General features: G+C 38.0%; 1 protein-coding gene across 1 annotated transcript in view; it reads left to right on the top strand.

Annotated features, from left to right (window-relative positions):
* LOC118836406 (vomeronasal type-2 receptor 26-like) overlaps positions 1–4,085 on the top strand; it is a 36,703-nt gene extending 32,618 nt beyond the window's left edge. Inside the window, exon 6 of the mRNA XM_036743714.1 lies at positions 3,109–4,085. Within this exon, the coding sequence (XP_036599609.1) occupies positions 3,109–4,085 (977 nt within the window). The remainder of the gene's footprint in view (positions 1–3,108) is intronic.
* Positions 4,086–16,034: the final 11,949 nt, after the last annotated feature.

Below are 16,034 nucleotides of genomic sequence, written 5' to 3'. Positions count from 1 at the left end.
TGGGGAATGAGGCAATCAGAATATATGCCATCTTGGAATGGCGAGAGGGTAGAAATGGGGAGAAAATTTGTAACTCAAAATTTTGTGCATTAAAATTATAAAATTCAAAAAAAATTTGCACCTACACATTTTAATTTTGAAATCAATATCTTTTGATTACAATAGAGATTATATTTTCTGTTAGTATTATTTCATTTCTCCCCCCATGTCTGATCAGTTTTTCTAATTGAGGGTTTAGTGAAATATGTCAATGGGAATTCCTGTTTTTTTATGCTGACAATTATTTCAGTCATTAAGAAAATAAATTCTACATTTAGGATTCTTGTTTCTCCCTTGATTTAGAAAGATTTTGCTGTTGTTATTTCTCTCTCAAAAATTCAGAGTCCTCTGGCTCATGAGATATTGATTAATATAATTTTTCTTGCAGTATTTATTTGGTGATGTCAAACTTATTTAGGTCACATGGATAGCATCTTTCCTTAGTTTTCATATGTTTTCCTCTTGTTTTATATGCTTATGCTCCAGGATTTTGACTGAGTTTTCCTCTTCCTGAGATTTTTGGTTGGTTCAGGTTTTCTCCTTATATCTTTCTATCACTCACTTTGGTACTCTACCCTTTTTGTTGTAAATCACCTAAGGGTTGGACCTCAAAGCTCTCTCTCCTCTCAGACTTGGGAATTCATTTTTCACAGCTTCAGTCTCCACCCTAAGGAACTTTGGGGAAGGAGAGAACAGAACGTGATTCATCTGAATGTCAGTTCCCTTTCTTTCAAGCCTATGGATGCCACTTTCAGTTCCTCAGGCCACCAAATATGCTGAAAAAACAGAGACTGTTTCCCTATCAGAGTTCCCTCTTTTCTTTACTGCCCTTGATAAGTGCTGCTGCATGAAAGTGAGGATGCCACCATCCCAGACAGAGCAAACCTTTGCTGTGTCGTACCTCAACATTCTCTGCCCAGGGTTTGTGCATGGATGACGTTGGGGAGTTGAAAAGGCAGAGAGTTGAGTTCTAAGGTTTGCCACCTCAAAGACATGGAGTGAGGAATTTAGGTGTAGAGCCAAAATGGTGGATCAGAGGAAACAACCCAACTGAACTTTCTCAACATTCTCCTCCCAGCAATTTTCAAATAACATTTCAAATCAAGTTTTAGAGTGTCAGAGCCAACAAAAGCTCAGCTGAGATATGATTTTCCCTAAGAATCCTTAGGATTTTGGCAGAAAAAGTTTTGTAGGACTGGAGTTGGGGGGCAGCCCAGAAATGAATGCAGGCAGTGGCAACAATGGCACCAGCAGTGGCTTCAGAAGATCTCAGGTCAGAAATGATGAGAGGGCCAGAGAAAACAGAGGACCCTTTGGGAGCCCTGGATGGAGCTGGCATTGCCTGGCAAGTCTATCACCCACATGCAGTTCTGGGTCACAGTTTCAGGGTAGAGAAGAGTGCTTTTGTTCAGTCACAAGAAAGCAGGAGCCCTGGACACATTTTCAAGGTAGAGAAAAGCACTATCCATTAAAACAAAACAGAGACCTCATTCCTGTTCCAGAGTCAACAGGACCACTAGTGGGAGAGATGGAAAGAATTTGGAAGGATGTTTTTTTAAAGGAAAGGAAAGAACATTAAGAATAAATAAACTATACTAAATAAACTATCAACATAATTATTAAATATTACTTTATCATTTTATTATCAAACATTAATGGTTTAACTGATTGAATTTTAATATTAAATTTAATAAATTACAGATAGTAATATTTTTGAAAATATGGAGTGAAGTCAGAGATAGGAGTGGGGTTAGCTATCAGAGACTTGAAGCACCTGACCAACAGCTGAATGCTTCCCAAAGCAAAAATCTCTGTGTCCCATTTTGTATCCCTAACCTAATGTGGGGTTAAGTCAGGGAGGAGTTGCTAAGCAAACATTTTAGGCATAACGCATTGTTTCTCTTTATTTTTCGATCATCAGATGATTATTTTGTTAAGGTATGTGGTGTCTTAGACCAGCAGTTTCCTGTCAAAATGGAAACACATTCTATTGGGGCTGAATATTGACTACAAAAATCATAAATTAATGTTATCTATGTTATTTTGTATTTTATTTATCTTGTTAAACATTTACCAGTTACATATTAATATGGTTCATGCTTCATTCAGGAGATTTTCAGGTCTTTCAAGCCCTCTGTCTTATACCAATAAGAGAGAGTAAATGACTTTATCTCTTGTATATAATTATTATTTTTGAGAAGTTTAAAGAACTACACAACATGTCTAGTTCTCCCTCTTGATTCTAATATGACCCAGATGTCTTGCATAGTCTCAATATTATGTTTAAAACACAAGTGTAATTAATAGGGTGATTATCTGCAGGCATTAGAAACAACCTTGCTATAGAGCCTACTTGTAGCAAATTCTCAAATAACAATTTATCTATATTTGCTACATTTCTTCTAAATAATTTTCTAACACTGAAATTTCCCCCCGCCTGTTTTTTGCCTTGCTAGCCACTGGTACAGATATGTGAATTTCTTCCAGGTCCTTCATTTGTGTCCAAACCATCCATGCTTCCTTACCCTCTCAGTTTCACTTCTGAGTCCATAGGATCTGACACCACACCCCCAAGAAGGGTACCTTCTTCCTTTTATTTTGCCCCTCCACCAACCTCTACTTTTCAGATGCCTTTTCTGTGTTCTCTTTCCCCATTAGAATGTAATGCCTTGAAGGAACTGTCATTCATTTGGTAGTCTATGTGTGCTTAGGGCTTAACACAGTGCCTGACAAGTAAGTGCTTAATAAATGCGTAATGACTGCCTGGCATCATAACATGCTTATTTGAAGAGACATCATTGTTATCACAGCCATGAAATAATTTATCTGTGAAAACATTTTAAAAACTGAGCTCTTTAAGAGCTGGAAGGACAAAAGTGTCTAAAATAAGTGATAATATATTGGATATACTCCATGGGTGAAAGTGTGGTGTGATTTCTTAGAATTGGAGAGGATGAAGGGGGGCCCTTTGCAGTCAAGAAGGCCAGATCGAGGGATTCTATTACCCTGTGCCAGGGATAACGAAGGTTGGCTGAACTTGAAATATTGGAATGTTTTTATTCTTTTTAGATATGGACAAGTGCATCATGTGTCCTGAAGATGAATATCCAAATAAGGAGAGAAATCACTGCCTCCACAAGGTAGTGACCTTTCTGGCCTACGAAGAACCCCTGGGTATTACTCTGGCCTTTACAGCTCTGGTCTTCTCTCTCCTTACAGTTATGATAATTAGGGTCTTTGTGAAGCATCGGAACACCCCCATAGTGAAAGCCAATAATAGAACTCTCAGCTACATCTTGCTCTTCTCTCTAAGTCAATGCTTTCTGTCTTCATTGCTATTCATTGGTAAGCCCACCTCAGCCACATGTGTCCTTCAGCAGACAATATTTGGAATCACATTCACAATGGCAATCTCCTCCATTTTAGCTAAAACAATCACTGTAGTTCTAGCTTTCAAATCCACAAGACCAGGGAGCAGGAGCAGAAAATGGGTGGGTTCCAGAGCACCCATTTCTGTCATTCTCATCTGCTCCCTGATCCAAGTGATTCTCTGTGGTATCTGGCTATTGGTTTCTCCCCCGTTTCCAGATAGAGACCCACATTCTGAACCTAAGCACATCATACTTCGGTGCAATGAGGGCTCTCTCATTGCCTTCTACTTTGTCCTTGGCTACATGGGATTGTTGGCTTTGGGAAGTTTTGTTGCGGCCTTTTTGGCAAGAAATTTGCCTGACACCTTCAATGAAACCAAGTTTATCACCTTCAGCATGCTGGTATTCTGCAGTGTCTGGGTCTCCTTCCTCCCCACATACCAGAGCACCAAGGGGAAAACTATGGTAGCTGTGGAAGTCTTCTCCATCTTGAGCTCTAGTGCTGCCTTACTGGGCTGCATCTTTATTCCCAAGTGCTATGTGATCCTTCTGAGGCCACAACGGAACACACTGGAATGGGTCAACCATAGATCTTATGGTAAGGGAAGGCATAGTTCTAAAGCATTCCCTCATGCCTCTAAGCAACGTTATGGGATGCCTCAAAAAATTACCTAAATCATACTTGATGTTAAATATCTGTTCACACATGAGGGTCTATTATCTCCCCATCTGAACAAGCTCTTTGTTACTCTTCTACAACAATCATCATTTTGTTCAGTATGAATAATGGTTATATACGACCTTCCAATAACCTGGACTCAAATTTAGGCTGTATTCTTAAATCCTCACTTACTCTCATCCCGTTATCAAATCTCCTACTAATTCCTTTCATATATGCCTTGAATTATTTCTGCTGTTTTATAATATCTTGATTTTTCAATGTATGGGAATAAAACTGCTTTCCCACACCTGACCAATATTTGTGTAATTAATACATTTTGATTTCCTTCTCTCCTTTCCATTCTAGATACGAAACCTTAGATTAAAACCATTTTTTAAATTTGGAATTTAATTCCAAATTTGAATGTAAAGCACCAAGAACCTTGTTCCTCTACTAAAGAGAAAGGGACTCCAAAGCAATGAGCCTCAGGCCACCTGCAAGGGCAGGTAAAGGAGAGGGACTTACAAATGGTGCCAGTTGCTACATCATTAGCCTGTTGGAGTCTGGCTAACTTCTAACTTCTGAGGTGCATCATTATTACAAAAAGTGGAGATATATTAATCTGTCATACCATAAGAATGTCCTAGATTTATAGCACAAAGAAAGAAAGCACACATCATTTTTGTCTCATTGTGCTAGCCATGTTGTGGTTCCAATCAATCAATCAATATACATGTATTAAACATGTGGTATGTGCCACACACTATCTTAAGTGCTAGGGACATAAAGTAAGGCAAAAACAAACAAACAAAAAGCCAAAAACAAAAACAAACGTTGCTTTTGAGGAACATATATATATAATATATATTATATATATATATTATATATTATATATATTATATATCTTATATATTATATATATATTATATATATATATATATAAACAGAGAGTACAAACTTATTTATCTAAGTGAATAATAAATAGAAATTGAAGAGGTGTTACAGATTAGAATATACAAGAAAACATGCAAGAATAAATCATTTCCTCATATTGGACTGAGATAAGATCTCTGTTCAGCAAAGGGAGAAGCCCCAAACTCAAGGGGAAATTCTCTCTAGGAAGCTCCTAGGGAAGTGTAATGTAGTTGGGATGTAAAGATCTACACTGCCCATTAATAGGCCTTACATGGAGCCCATTAAGGGAAGCTTGCTTAGGGTAGGCTTGCTTGTAGGATAGAGCTTTCACACCTTTTGGTACTAAGTTGATTAGGCACTGAGTCACAAGGATTGTGATGCCTTCTGGCTCTGAGAAGTGTATATATACTCTGAGTTAGCATTTTGCTTTCCTGGTTGAGGTTCACTTTCTTGGTTGAGACTCTGAGTAGCCTTATGTTCAGAGCTCCCCAACTGCTCAAATGTCAAGGCTCTCTCGATTCAGTGATGTTTGTAAAGTGTACTTCTTTAATTCAGGCAGTTAGAGCCCTGTCTGTTGGTCTTTGTGTTAAGTGTTCAGCTAATATTTTCTCTGACGTTCTGGGTGCTGACCTTTCCCATGAATTTGCGAATATAATTAAAAATAGGATTGTTAGGAGTCCTACCAAATTGTTTTGATGACACAAATATGGTACTGATGCCCAAACCAGGAAGAACTAAAACAGAGTAAGAAAATTATACACAAATTTTCCTAATGAATATTAATGCAAAAATTTTAAATAAAATATTAAGAAAAAGATTACATCAACCTATCATAAGAATAATACTCTATGACCAGGTAGGATTTATTCCAGGAATGCAAGACTGTTTCAATATTAGGATAACTATCAGAATAATTGATTATATCAACAACAAAACTAGAAGAAACCATATGATTATCCCAGTAGATGCAGAAAAAGCTTTTGACAAAATTCAACACCCACTCCTATTAAAAACACTACAAAACATAGAAATAAATGGAGTCTTCCTTAAAATCATAAGTTGCATCTACCTAAAACCAGCCAAAAGAATTATATGTAATGGGGATAAGTTAGATTTATTTCAATAAGATTGGGGGTGAAACAAAGATATCCATTATCACCCCTATTATTCAATTTGGTATTGGAAATGTTAGCTTTAGCAATAAAGGAAGAGAAAGAAATTGAAGGAATTAGAATAGGCAAAGAAGAAACTAAGTTATCACTCTTTGCAGATGATATGATGATTTACTTAAAGAATCCTAGAGAATCAAGTAAAAAACAACTTGAAATAATACATAACTTTAGCAAAGTTGCAGGATATAAAATCAACCCACATAAATCCTCAGCATTTGTGTATATTACTAACGAAGCCCAACAGCAAGAGATAGAAAGAGAAATTCCATTTAAAGTTACTATAGACGCTATAAAATATTTGGGAGTCTACCTGCCAAGACAAACCCAGGACCTAAATGAACACAATTACAAAACACTTTTCATACAAATAAAGTTAGACCTAAAAAAATTGAAAAATATCAGCTGCTCATGGTTAAGCTGAACTAATATAATAAAAATGACAATTTCACCTAAATTAATTTACTTATTCAGTGCCATACCAATTAAACTACCAAAAATTATTTTATAGACCTGGATAAAATAATAACAAAATCCATCTGGAAGAACAAAAGGTCCAGAATATCAAGGTAATTAATGAAAAGAAATGCTAGGGAATGAGGCCTAGCCATATCAGATATCAAACTGTATTACAAAGCAGCAGTCATCAAAACTACCTGGTACTGGATAAGAAACAGAGTGGTAGATCAGTGGAATAGGTTAGGTACACAACATGCAGAAGTCACCGATTATAGCAATCTACTCTTTGACAAACCCAAAGAGGCCAGCTTCTGGGTTAAGAATTCACTATTTCACAAAAACTGCTGGGAAAACTGGAAAATAGTATGGCAGCAACTGGGCATAGATCAATATCTTATACCATATACCAAAATAAAGTCAAAATGGGTTCAAGATTTAGGTACAAAGGGTGATACTATAAGCAATTTGAGAGAGCAAGGAATAGTTTACCTGGCAGATTTATGGAGAAGGGAAGAATTCATGACCAGACAAGAGAGTGTTACACAATGCAAAATAGATAATTTTGATTATTTCAAACTGAAAACTTTTTTGCACAAACAAAGCCAATGCAACTAAGATTAGGAGCAAATCAGAAAATTGGGAAAGAATTTTTACAACCAATGTCTCTGATAAAGGCCTCATCTCTAAAATATACAGGGAACTCGGTCAAATTTATAGGAATACAAGTCATTCCCCAATTGATAAATGGTCAAGGGATATGAACAGGTAGTTTGCAGAGGAAGAAAGTAAGATATCTATAGTCATATGAAAATATGCTCTAAATCACTACCGATTAGAGAAATGCAAATCAAAACAACTCTTGGGTACCACATCTCTCCTGTCAGCTGGGCCAACATGAAAAAACAGGAAAATCATAAATGCTGGAGAAGATGTGGGAAAGTTAGAACATTGTTACATTACTGGTGGAGCTGTGAACTGATCCAGCCATTCTGGAGAGCAATTTGAAACTATGCCCAAAGGGCTACAAAGATGTGCATACCCTTTGACCCAGCAATGCCACTTCTAGGGCTGTATCCCAAAGAACTCAAAGAAGTTGGAAAGGGAACTTTCTGTACAAAAAATATTTATAGCAGCTCTTTTTGTGGTGGCAAAAAATTGGAAATCAAGTGGATGCCCATCAATTTGGGAATGGCTAAACAAATTGTCATATATGAATGTAATGGAATACTATTGTGCTAGACCCATGTGATCTGATGCTGAGTGAAGGGAGCAGATCCAGGAGAACATTATGCATGATTACAGACACACGGTATCTGTAATGACTAACTTTGATAGACTTGGCTCTTCTCAGCAATGAAAGGTTCAAAGATAGCTCCAAAAGACTCATGATGGAAAAAGCTATCCACATCCAGAGTCGGAATGCTGATTGAGGCTATTTGCTCTCTCTTTTTTTCTTTTTCTTTTATCTTCTTTTTTGGTTTTGTTTCTTCTTTCTCATGATTCATTTCATTGATTATAATTCTTCTTTACAACTTGACTATTGTGTAAATAAGTTGAATGCAAAGGTATATGTAGAACCTATATCAGATTACATGCAGTCTTCAGGGGAGGGGGAGGAGAGGAAGGGGAAGAAAATTTGGAACTCAAAAACTTGTGAAACTGAGTGTTGTAAGGTAAAAATGAAAATAAATTTAAAAAAAGAAAAAAATTTACTTCCAAACTTTAAAAAATAGGATTGTTGACCCCTTTAAAAGATATTCCTTCCTTTAAAAGGAGATCGAGGAACCTGTGCTAGCAGGCCATCCTGAGTATGCTAGGATGCTGTTACAGAAGGAAAGCTGGAAATCAAGGATATATTGAGGAGCTAACTACCCCTGCATGTCTACAGTTTCCAAAGTCTTTTTTTTCCTCTCTGAAGAATGTATTGAATCATAGGTATCTCTCTCTGAAGGAGTTCTAGTACCAACTTTGCCCCTCATAAGGGTCTGCAGCATCACATCCATATTCTATCCATCCATCCAAAGTCACACCTTCTGCATATGCAGTAACTTGCAAAACACCGCAGACTTAGGTGAGACTAGCTAGTCCAGCTACATCAAGAGAAATTTAAATACCTTTAGTAAGCAAAATAAAACTTTTTGAAAACCATGTCTGTGATATCAAAAGTATTTCTTTTATCATATAAGTGTAGGGCTCCTCTGGACTAATCCCACAACTTAGACTCTTAGTTTGGTTTCTTCAGAGGACATGTGCATTCCAGGGTCAAGATACTCTTAATCCATACTTCTGAAACCATATGTAAGGTACACTCTCTTTAAACAAAACCTAGCTTAAGTCCTTTTCAAATGGAACAGTTAATGATGAAGAGTAGAAAAAGTGTTTTTGTGTAAAGGAAGCAACTTTTTCTCAGAGGATTTAAAATATTGCTACTGCTGATACCTACTAAAAGTGGGAAATAATTTTGTGTTACTGAAATATATATATATTATATATATATATACATACATATATGAAGAAATCATTTTCATACAGGATTTTAAAGAATTTTGTAGAGAAGATGATCTGAAGTATTGATTTTAGGGCTTGGTTGTGACTAAATAAAGTAAAAGTGTGAAAATGAGAAATTACATAAAGAATTGCAAAATATTATCTTCAGCCAAGTTATATACAGGAGAAACCAGAAATTAAAAGAAGATGGATGACAAAAGTCTTCCTGCAGAACACAGGATTTTAGCTGATACTTAAAGGAAGCCATAGAAGACAGGAGGCAGAGTGAAGAAGGGAGAGTATCCAAGGCATGATGGGCAGGGTGGGGAGGGATCAGAAAAGAATGCCCAGAGCCAAAAGATGGAATGCCTTCCTTGTGAAACAGCAAGGAGGCCGGTTTCACTGTGTGGAAGAGTGTCTGGTAGGCAGTAAGGTTTAAGAAGACTGGAAAGGCTTGAAGGTACTAGCAGATTCGTTATCCTTGGAGGAGCACAGGACTTTATTGAGTATGATGTAGTCTGAACTGTACTTTAGGAAAATCACTGTAGTAGCTGATTAGAAAATAGATTGAAGAGACACTTGGGGCATTCAGACCCATCAGTAGGCCATTTAAATAGTCCAAGTGTAAGAGGAAGGGGCCTTCCCCAGAGTGGTGGCAGTATCAGAGGAGAGAAGGGGATGCACCTGAGAGATGTTGAGACATCAGAAGGTTTGTCTTGTGCCCTTACAAATTCTCAACCTATAGGCTCCCTGATATAGGCTCTCCATATCCATTCATATTAAACATATTTTCACATTAGCCATGTTGTAAAGAAGAATTATAATCAATGGAATGAACCTGAGAAATAAGAAACTAAATAAAACAAAAGAGAGAGAGAGCAAATAATATACTTCAATCAGCATTCAGACTCTGTAATTTTTTCTAGATGTGGATAGCATTTTCCATCATGAACCTTTTTGAGTTGTCTTAGAACTTGGCATTGCTGAGAAGAGCCGAGTATATCAGTTAGTCATCACACAATGTGGCTGTAACTGTGTACAATGTTTTCCTGGTTCTGCTCCCTCACTAAACATCAGTTCATATAAGTCTTTCCAGATTTTTTCTGAAGTCTGCTTGCTCATCAGTTCTTATAACACAATAGTATTCCATTACATTCATATGCTACAACTTGTTCAGCCACTCACCAATTGATGGGCTTCCCCTCAATTTCCATTTCTTGGCCATCACAAAAAGAGCTGCTATAAATAATTTTGTACATATGGGTCCTTTTCCCATTTGCATGCTCTCTTTGGGATACAGGCCTAGAAGTGGTATTGCAAGGTCAAAGGGTATGCACATTTTTATAGCCCTTTGGGCATATATCTCTAAGTTTTGAAAGCATTTTGTTCCTGAACACTAACTTTAAATTAATTTATTTTTCTTAATATTAACCTTTTGACTGTATTTTAATGTAGCACTAAATATGCAAATTAATTTAGATTATATTACCATAGTTTATGACATGGGTACAGACACAGTCACGGAAAACCAACATTCTACTTCTGGATTCCATGTGGAAAGCTCATGGAAGATGATAGAAGGACTTTCCCCAAATAAGCCAATGATGGAAATTATTTAGAATATTTACAGGAGCTGAGATTGCTGAAGTAGTTGAGCAATTGAGATTGAAAAATAATTTGGGAGATAAAGAAAACTGAGAAAATTTTACAGTCTCCAAATCCGGATACTGGCCCAGATTCAACATCTCAATTAAATGCGTAGCAATACCAATGAAGAGTAAGGAGGACGAAAAAGGATTGAGTAACATTGAGAAGAATTCAGGAGCAGGGCCAGAAGAGGAAGGGGGAAGAGATTGGAGATGGTCTGGCGTGACAAAGTAAGACAGAACAGCGAAGTGAAACAATTCCAAGATAAATCAATCTGATAGAATAGTTTTATGAGTGAGGTAATATTGCAAAATCAGTAAGTTGATCGATTAACAAATATTAAGTACTTCCTATGGGTCGGACACTGCAATGAATGTTAAGGATACAAAGAAAGAGAAAATCAACATCCCCATTCTCTCAAAGAGATCACAATTTGATGAGGTGGGCTGTATGCAAAGAACTATGCACAGATATGTGTGTGCACACAAGTGTGTGGATATGCATGTGTGTGTGTACATATACACACACAGAGGATGAAATAAAGATACACAACAGAGGAAAAGCCCTGGCATTTAGGGAGATCCTTAGAGAGAAGCTGGCATGCTAATTTGGGGATATGGTATAGTGCAGGGCTTCTTAAAGTTTTTCTACTCATGACTCCTTTTTGCTCAAGAAATTTTTACATGACCCCAGGTAAACAGGTATATAAAATAGATATATGAATCAAACATCTACTGATAATAAATCATGAAGAAATTTATTTTAAAATAATTCTTTAGTAACATATAATTTTACCATTTATTAGAGATGCAAGGAAATTTTCACACTAATGCGATGGATGTGCTTGTTTATTTTTACATAAAGAATTAAATTGCAGTGGAATATTTGATACCGAAGGATGCAGAGCATGCTCAATGTTTTACAAAGTTAATTAATAATTTGATTTCATGATTGTTACTGTGAAGAATACATCTTTGCATAAATGCAGAGTACAAAATGGCAAAAGTATGTTTAGGGCCATTTCAAAAATTGTTAGAAAGTCCATCCTAATACCAAGCCAAAATTCATTTAGTGATTTTGTATGCACAGTAAAAACACTGCAATTCATAACATTCAACAATCTCAAATATGAGCCGCAGTGTTTCTGGTCGTGTTCATTGTTGTTGCATGCTGTGATGACATGCACAGGGCAAAGCATGCACGTTGTGTGTTCAGCACTAAGGCTGCAGTGAAGTTGTGTGATACAACATGGGCAAACACTGCCAGAAACAACTCAGATTTATTGTTTGATTTTGCACTAATTTTTGGTCATTCCACATTCATTCAGAAACGTTTTGCTGTTGCCAAATTTTTTGTGACTGCCGTATTCAGTTACACGACCCCACATGGGGTCGGGACCCACAGTTTAAAAAGTGATGGCTGAAGTGACAGCTTCATATGACACCCTGGCTATGAAGAGTTAACATCTTTTATAAACCTATAGATCATAAAAGTTCCATTTTCCTTATACATCAGCAGTAGGAATGAGATCCTACCAACAAAATAACATACTGACTATGCTACAATAAAGATCATATTAATCCATCTTCTTGGGGAGCCTATTGTCACAGAGAGGGCCAATCTGAACATCCATTGATACCCAATGCCTAGATAATAGAACCCATAGGGAGGTGTTAGTTTTAGTTCATCCTCTCTCTAATTCAAATTCAGAATCCAAATCTTCATTCTTTTTTAATTTATTTATTTTTAGTTTATAATATTCAGTTCCACAAGATTTTGAGTGTTAAATATTCTCCACCTCCCTCCCCTTCACCCTCCCCAAGGTGGCATGCAATCTGATATAGGCTCTACATATGCATTCACATTAAACATATTTCCACATTAGTAATGTTGCAAAGAATTATAGCCATTAGAATGAACCACAAGAAATAAGACACAAAACAAAAGAGAGAGAGAAAATAGTATGCTTCGATCTGCATTCAGACTTTATAATTCTTTCTCTGGATATGGATAGCATTTTCCATCCTTCCAGCCTTTCAGAGTTGTCTTAGTACCTGGCATTGCTGAGAAGAGCTAAGTCTATCAAAGTTAGTCATCTCACAATGTGGCTTTTACTGTGTACAATTTTTTCCTGGTTCTGCTCTCTTCCGTCAGCATCAGTTCAAATAAGTCTTCCAGGTTTTTTTGAAGTCTGCCTGTTCATCATTTCTTATAGCGCAATAGTATTCCATTACACTCATATACCACAACTTTTTCAGCCATTCGCCAATTGATGGGCATCCCTTCAATTTCCAATTCTTTGCCACCACAAAAAGAGCTGTTATAAATATTTGTGTACATGTGAGTTCTTGTCCAATTGTATCATCCCTTTGGGATACAGTCCTAGAAGTGGCACTGCTGGATCAAAGGGTATAGACATTTTTATAGCCCTTTGGGCATAGTTCCAAATTGATCTCCAAAATGGTTGGATCAGTTCACAACTCCACTAGCAATGCATTAGTGTTTCCCGCATCTTCTCCAGCATTTATAATTTTCCTGTTTACTCATGTTAGCCCATCTGACAGGAGACATGTGGTACCTAAGAGTAGTTTTGATTTTCATTTCTCTAATCAATAGTGATTTAGAGTATTTTTATTTGACTATAGATATCTTTAATTTCTTCCTCTGAAAATTGCCTGTTCATATCATTTGACCAATCTTCATTCTTCTTGAATATGTACTGTCCTTACGTTTCCAATGAATTTTTAAAAGTTCTTTACTGCCACATCTGCTACCTGGTGCAATTTTCTGCACTTCCATGAGTCAGCATCTCTCTGTGGGAGCCTTCAGTGGTCAGAGAACTGAATTTATTGAGGCTGTGAAAAAGACCATGTGAAGCCGATAAGTCTGATTAAGAGCATTCCCTATAGGCATAACTCCAATGGTGTCATTCTATTTCCTCCACTGATTTGTAATTAAGGCATTCAGTAGAGGTGGAGCCAAGTTGGTGGAGTAAAAGCAGGGACTTGCTTGAGCTCTCCCAAAACCCCTCCAAATACATATAAAAATGACTCTAAACAATTTCTAGAGTATCAGAACCCACAAAATGACAGAGTGAAACAAATATCCAGCCCAAGACAACCTGGAAGGTCAACAGGAAAGGTCTGTTGCACCAGTCTGAGAGCGGCACAGTCCAGCATGTGCCAGATAGCACAGACTAGGCTCCCCAGCAAATCAGAAGCAGGCCTCAGGGGACTGAATTACTGGCAGTTGTGGCATTTTCCAGACTTCTCAACTCACAGATACCAAGGACAATTTAGAAGGTCAGTAGGAAAGGTCTGTCAGACCTGAGTGAGAGGGGAACATGGGTCCTGTACCAGGCCCAGGGCAATGGCATGGATGGCAGTAGCAGTGGCAGTTTCTGCTTCCATAGCTCTCACCTCACAGATAGTGGGGCAATCTAGCAGTTGTTCCAGTTCCCACTCCCATTCAGAGTCAGATTGCAGGGATCTCTTTGCTGCCACTGAGGTAGGATTCTCTTGCTTTCCCTGTGCTTGGATATGGGTGGCAGTCCTAGGAGGAGTGATGCTGTATTAGGAGGGCAGAGTTTATAATCTCAAAGAGGATCATAAACATGTCTGAAAGGTTCGGAACCGCCGGATATAAGAAACTCTCAAAGTAAAAGGCAGAAGAATCAAAACATATATTTAGGCTCCACAGTAACCAACCCATGAACCAGCATCCCCATTTTGACATATTAATGAAAAGTTTCCAGGCCCAATAAGTATGCCTTACAAGAGTAACCAGGAGGCTACAGAGAAGCATGATTGTGTAAAGCAAAATCATGCTTCCCCCTCTATGGTAAAAAGATTACCCACTGGCCTGAAGTCTTTGTTCAGCTTCCTCCCGTAGGTCAGCTCTGCTACTGGCAGCTCCTGCTTCAGCTGTGGCTGTGGCTGTGGCTGCGGCTGTGGCTGTGGCTGTAGCAGCCTCTGGCTCCAACGGGAGCTGCTTTTAACCATCCAGCTTCTGCGGGGGGGGGGGGGGGGGGGGTAAGGTACGCCAGGGAAAGCACAGGTTCTTTCAATCTGCTTAAGCAAGGTGAAGGGGTTGACCGGGAAAGCACAGGTTCTTTCCATCAGCTTAAGCAAGGGAAGCAAGGTGAAGGGTCCGACAAGCTTACTCCAGTCCAACATTCAAACAGCATTCAGTTCAGGGGAAAAAGCCAAACTAGTCAAGGGCACTTGTTGACTAAGTGCTAAGGAGCCCATTTTTGGTTGCCAATACAGATGCCATGGAAGAACTTGTGGTGGTGGTGGAAGAGGGAACCTTCCTCACAATTCCAGGCATAAAAGAGTGCTTGTGGTCACTCACAGACAGGGAGAGGAGTAAACACCTCTCCTTTCATCATACCACTTAGAAGAATTGAAAATTTACAGGCGCTTTGAAGTATTTCTGAAAACATTTCTGAAAACAAGCCCTCTGGGGCTTGGGAGAGTACACCCTTCACACTAGAAGCAGAGTACTGCCTTAACAAAGAGCTAAAAAGTCAAGTTATTGGCTGGAAAAATGAGAAAACAGAGGGAAAAATCAAACTATAGCCTCACACTTTGGTGAAAAGGAAGATCAAAACATACAACCAGAAGACAACAAAGTTAAAGATTCTATATCCAAAACCTCCAAGAAAAATATGAATTGGTCTCAGGGCATGGAAAAAGCTCAAAATGGATTTTGAAAATCATGTAAGAGAAGTAAAGGAAAAATTGGGAAGAGAAATGAGTGTGATACAAGAAAATCATGAAAAACGAGTCAACAGCTTGCTTAAGGAGACCCAAAAAAATGCTGAAGAAAATAATACCCTAAAAAATAGACTAACCCAAATGTCCAAAGAGGCCCAAAAGCCAATGAGAAGAAGAATTCCTTAAAAGGCAGAACTGGCCAAATGAAAAAGGAGGCCCAGAAGGTCACTGAAGAAAATAATTCCTTAAAAATTAGAATGGAGCAAATGGAAGCTGATGATTTCATGAGAAATCCAAAAAAATATATAAAACAAAATCAAAAGAATGAAAAAATAGAAGACAATGGGAGATATCTTATTAGAAAAACAAATGGGAGGGGCGGAGCCAAAATGGCAGCTGGAAAGCAGGGACTAGTGTGAGCTCCCCGCCAAGTCCCTCCAAAAACCTATAAAAATGTCTCTGAACCAATTCTAGAACTGCAGAACCCACAAAACAGCAAAGGGAAGCAGGGCTCCAGCCCAGGACAGGCTGGATGGTCTCTAGGTGAGGTCTATCCCGCACGGAGCTG

The sequence above is a fragment of the Trichosurus vulpecula genome, chromosome 2, assembly GCF_011100635.1.
Source record: "Trichosurus vulpecula isolate mTriVul1 chromosome 2, mTriVul1.pri, whole genome shotgun sequence".
In the NCBI taxonomy this organism is placed as follows: Eukaryota; Metazoa; Chordata; class Mammalia; order Diprotodontia; family Phalangeridae; genus Trichosurus; species Trichosurus vulpecula.
Note: the sequence above shows the minus strand (reverse complement) of the source record. Positions and strands in the feature narration are given on the sequence as shown.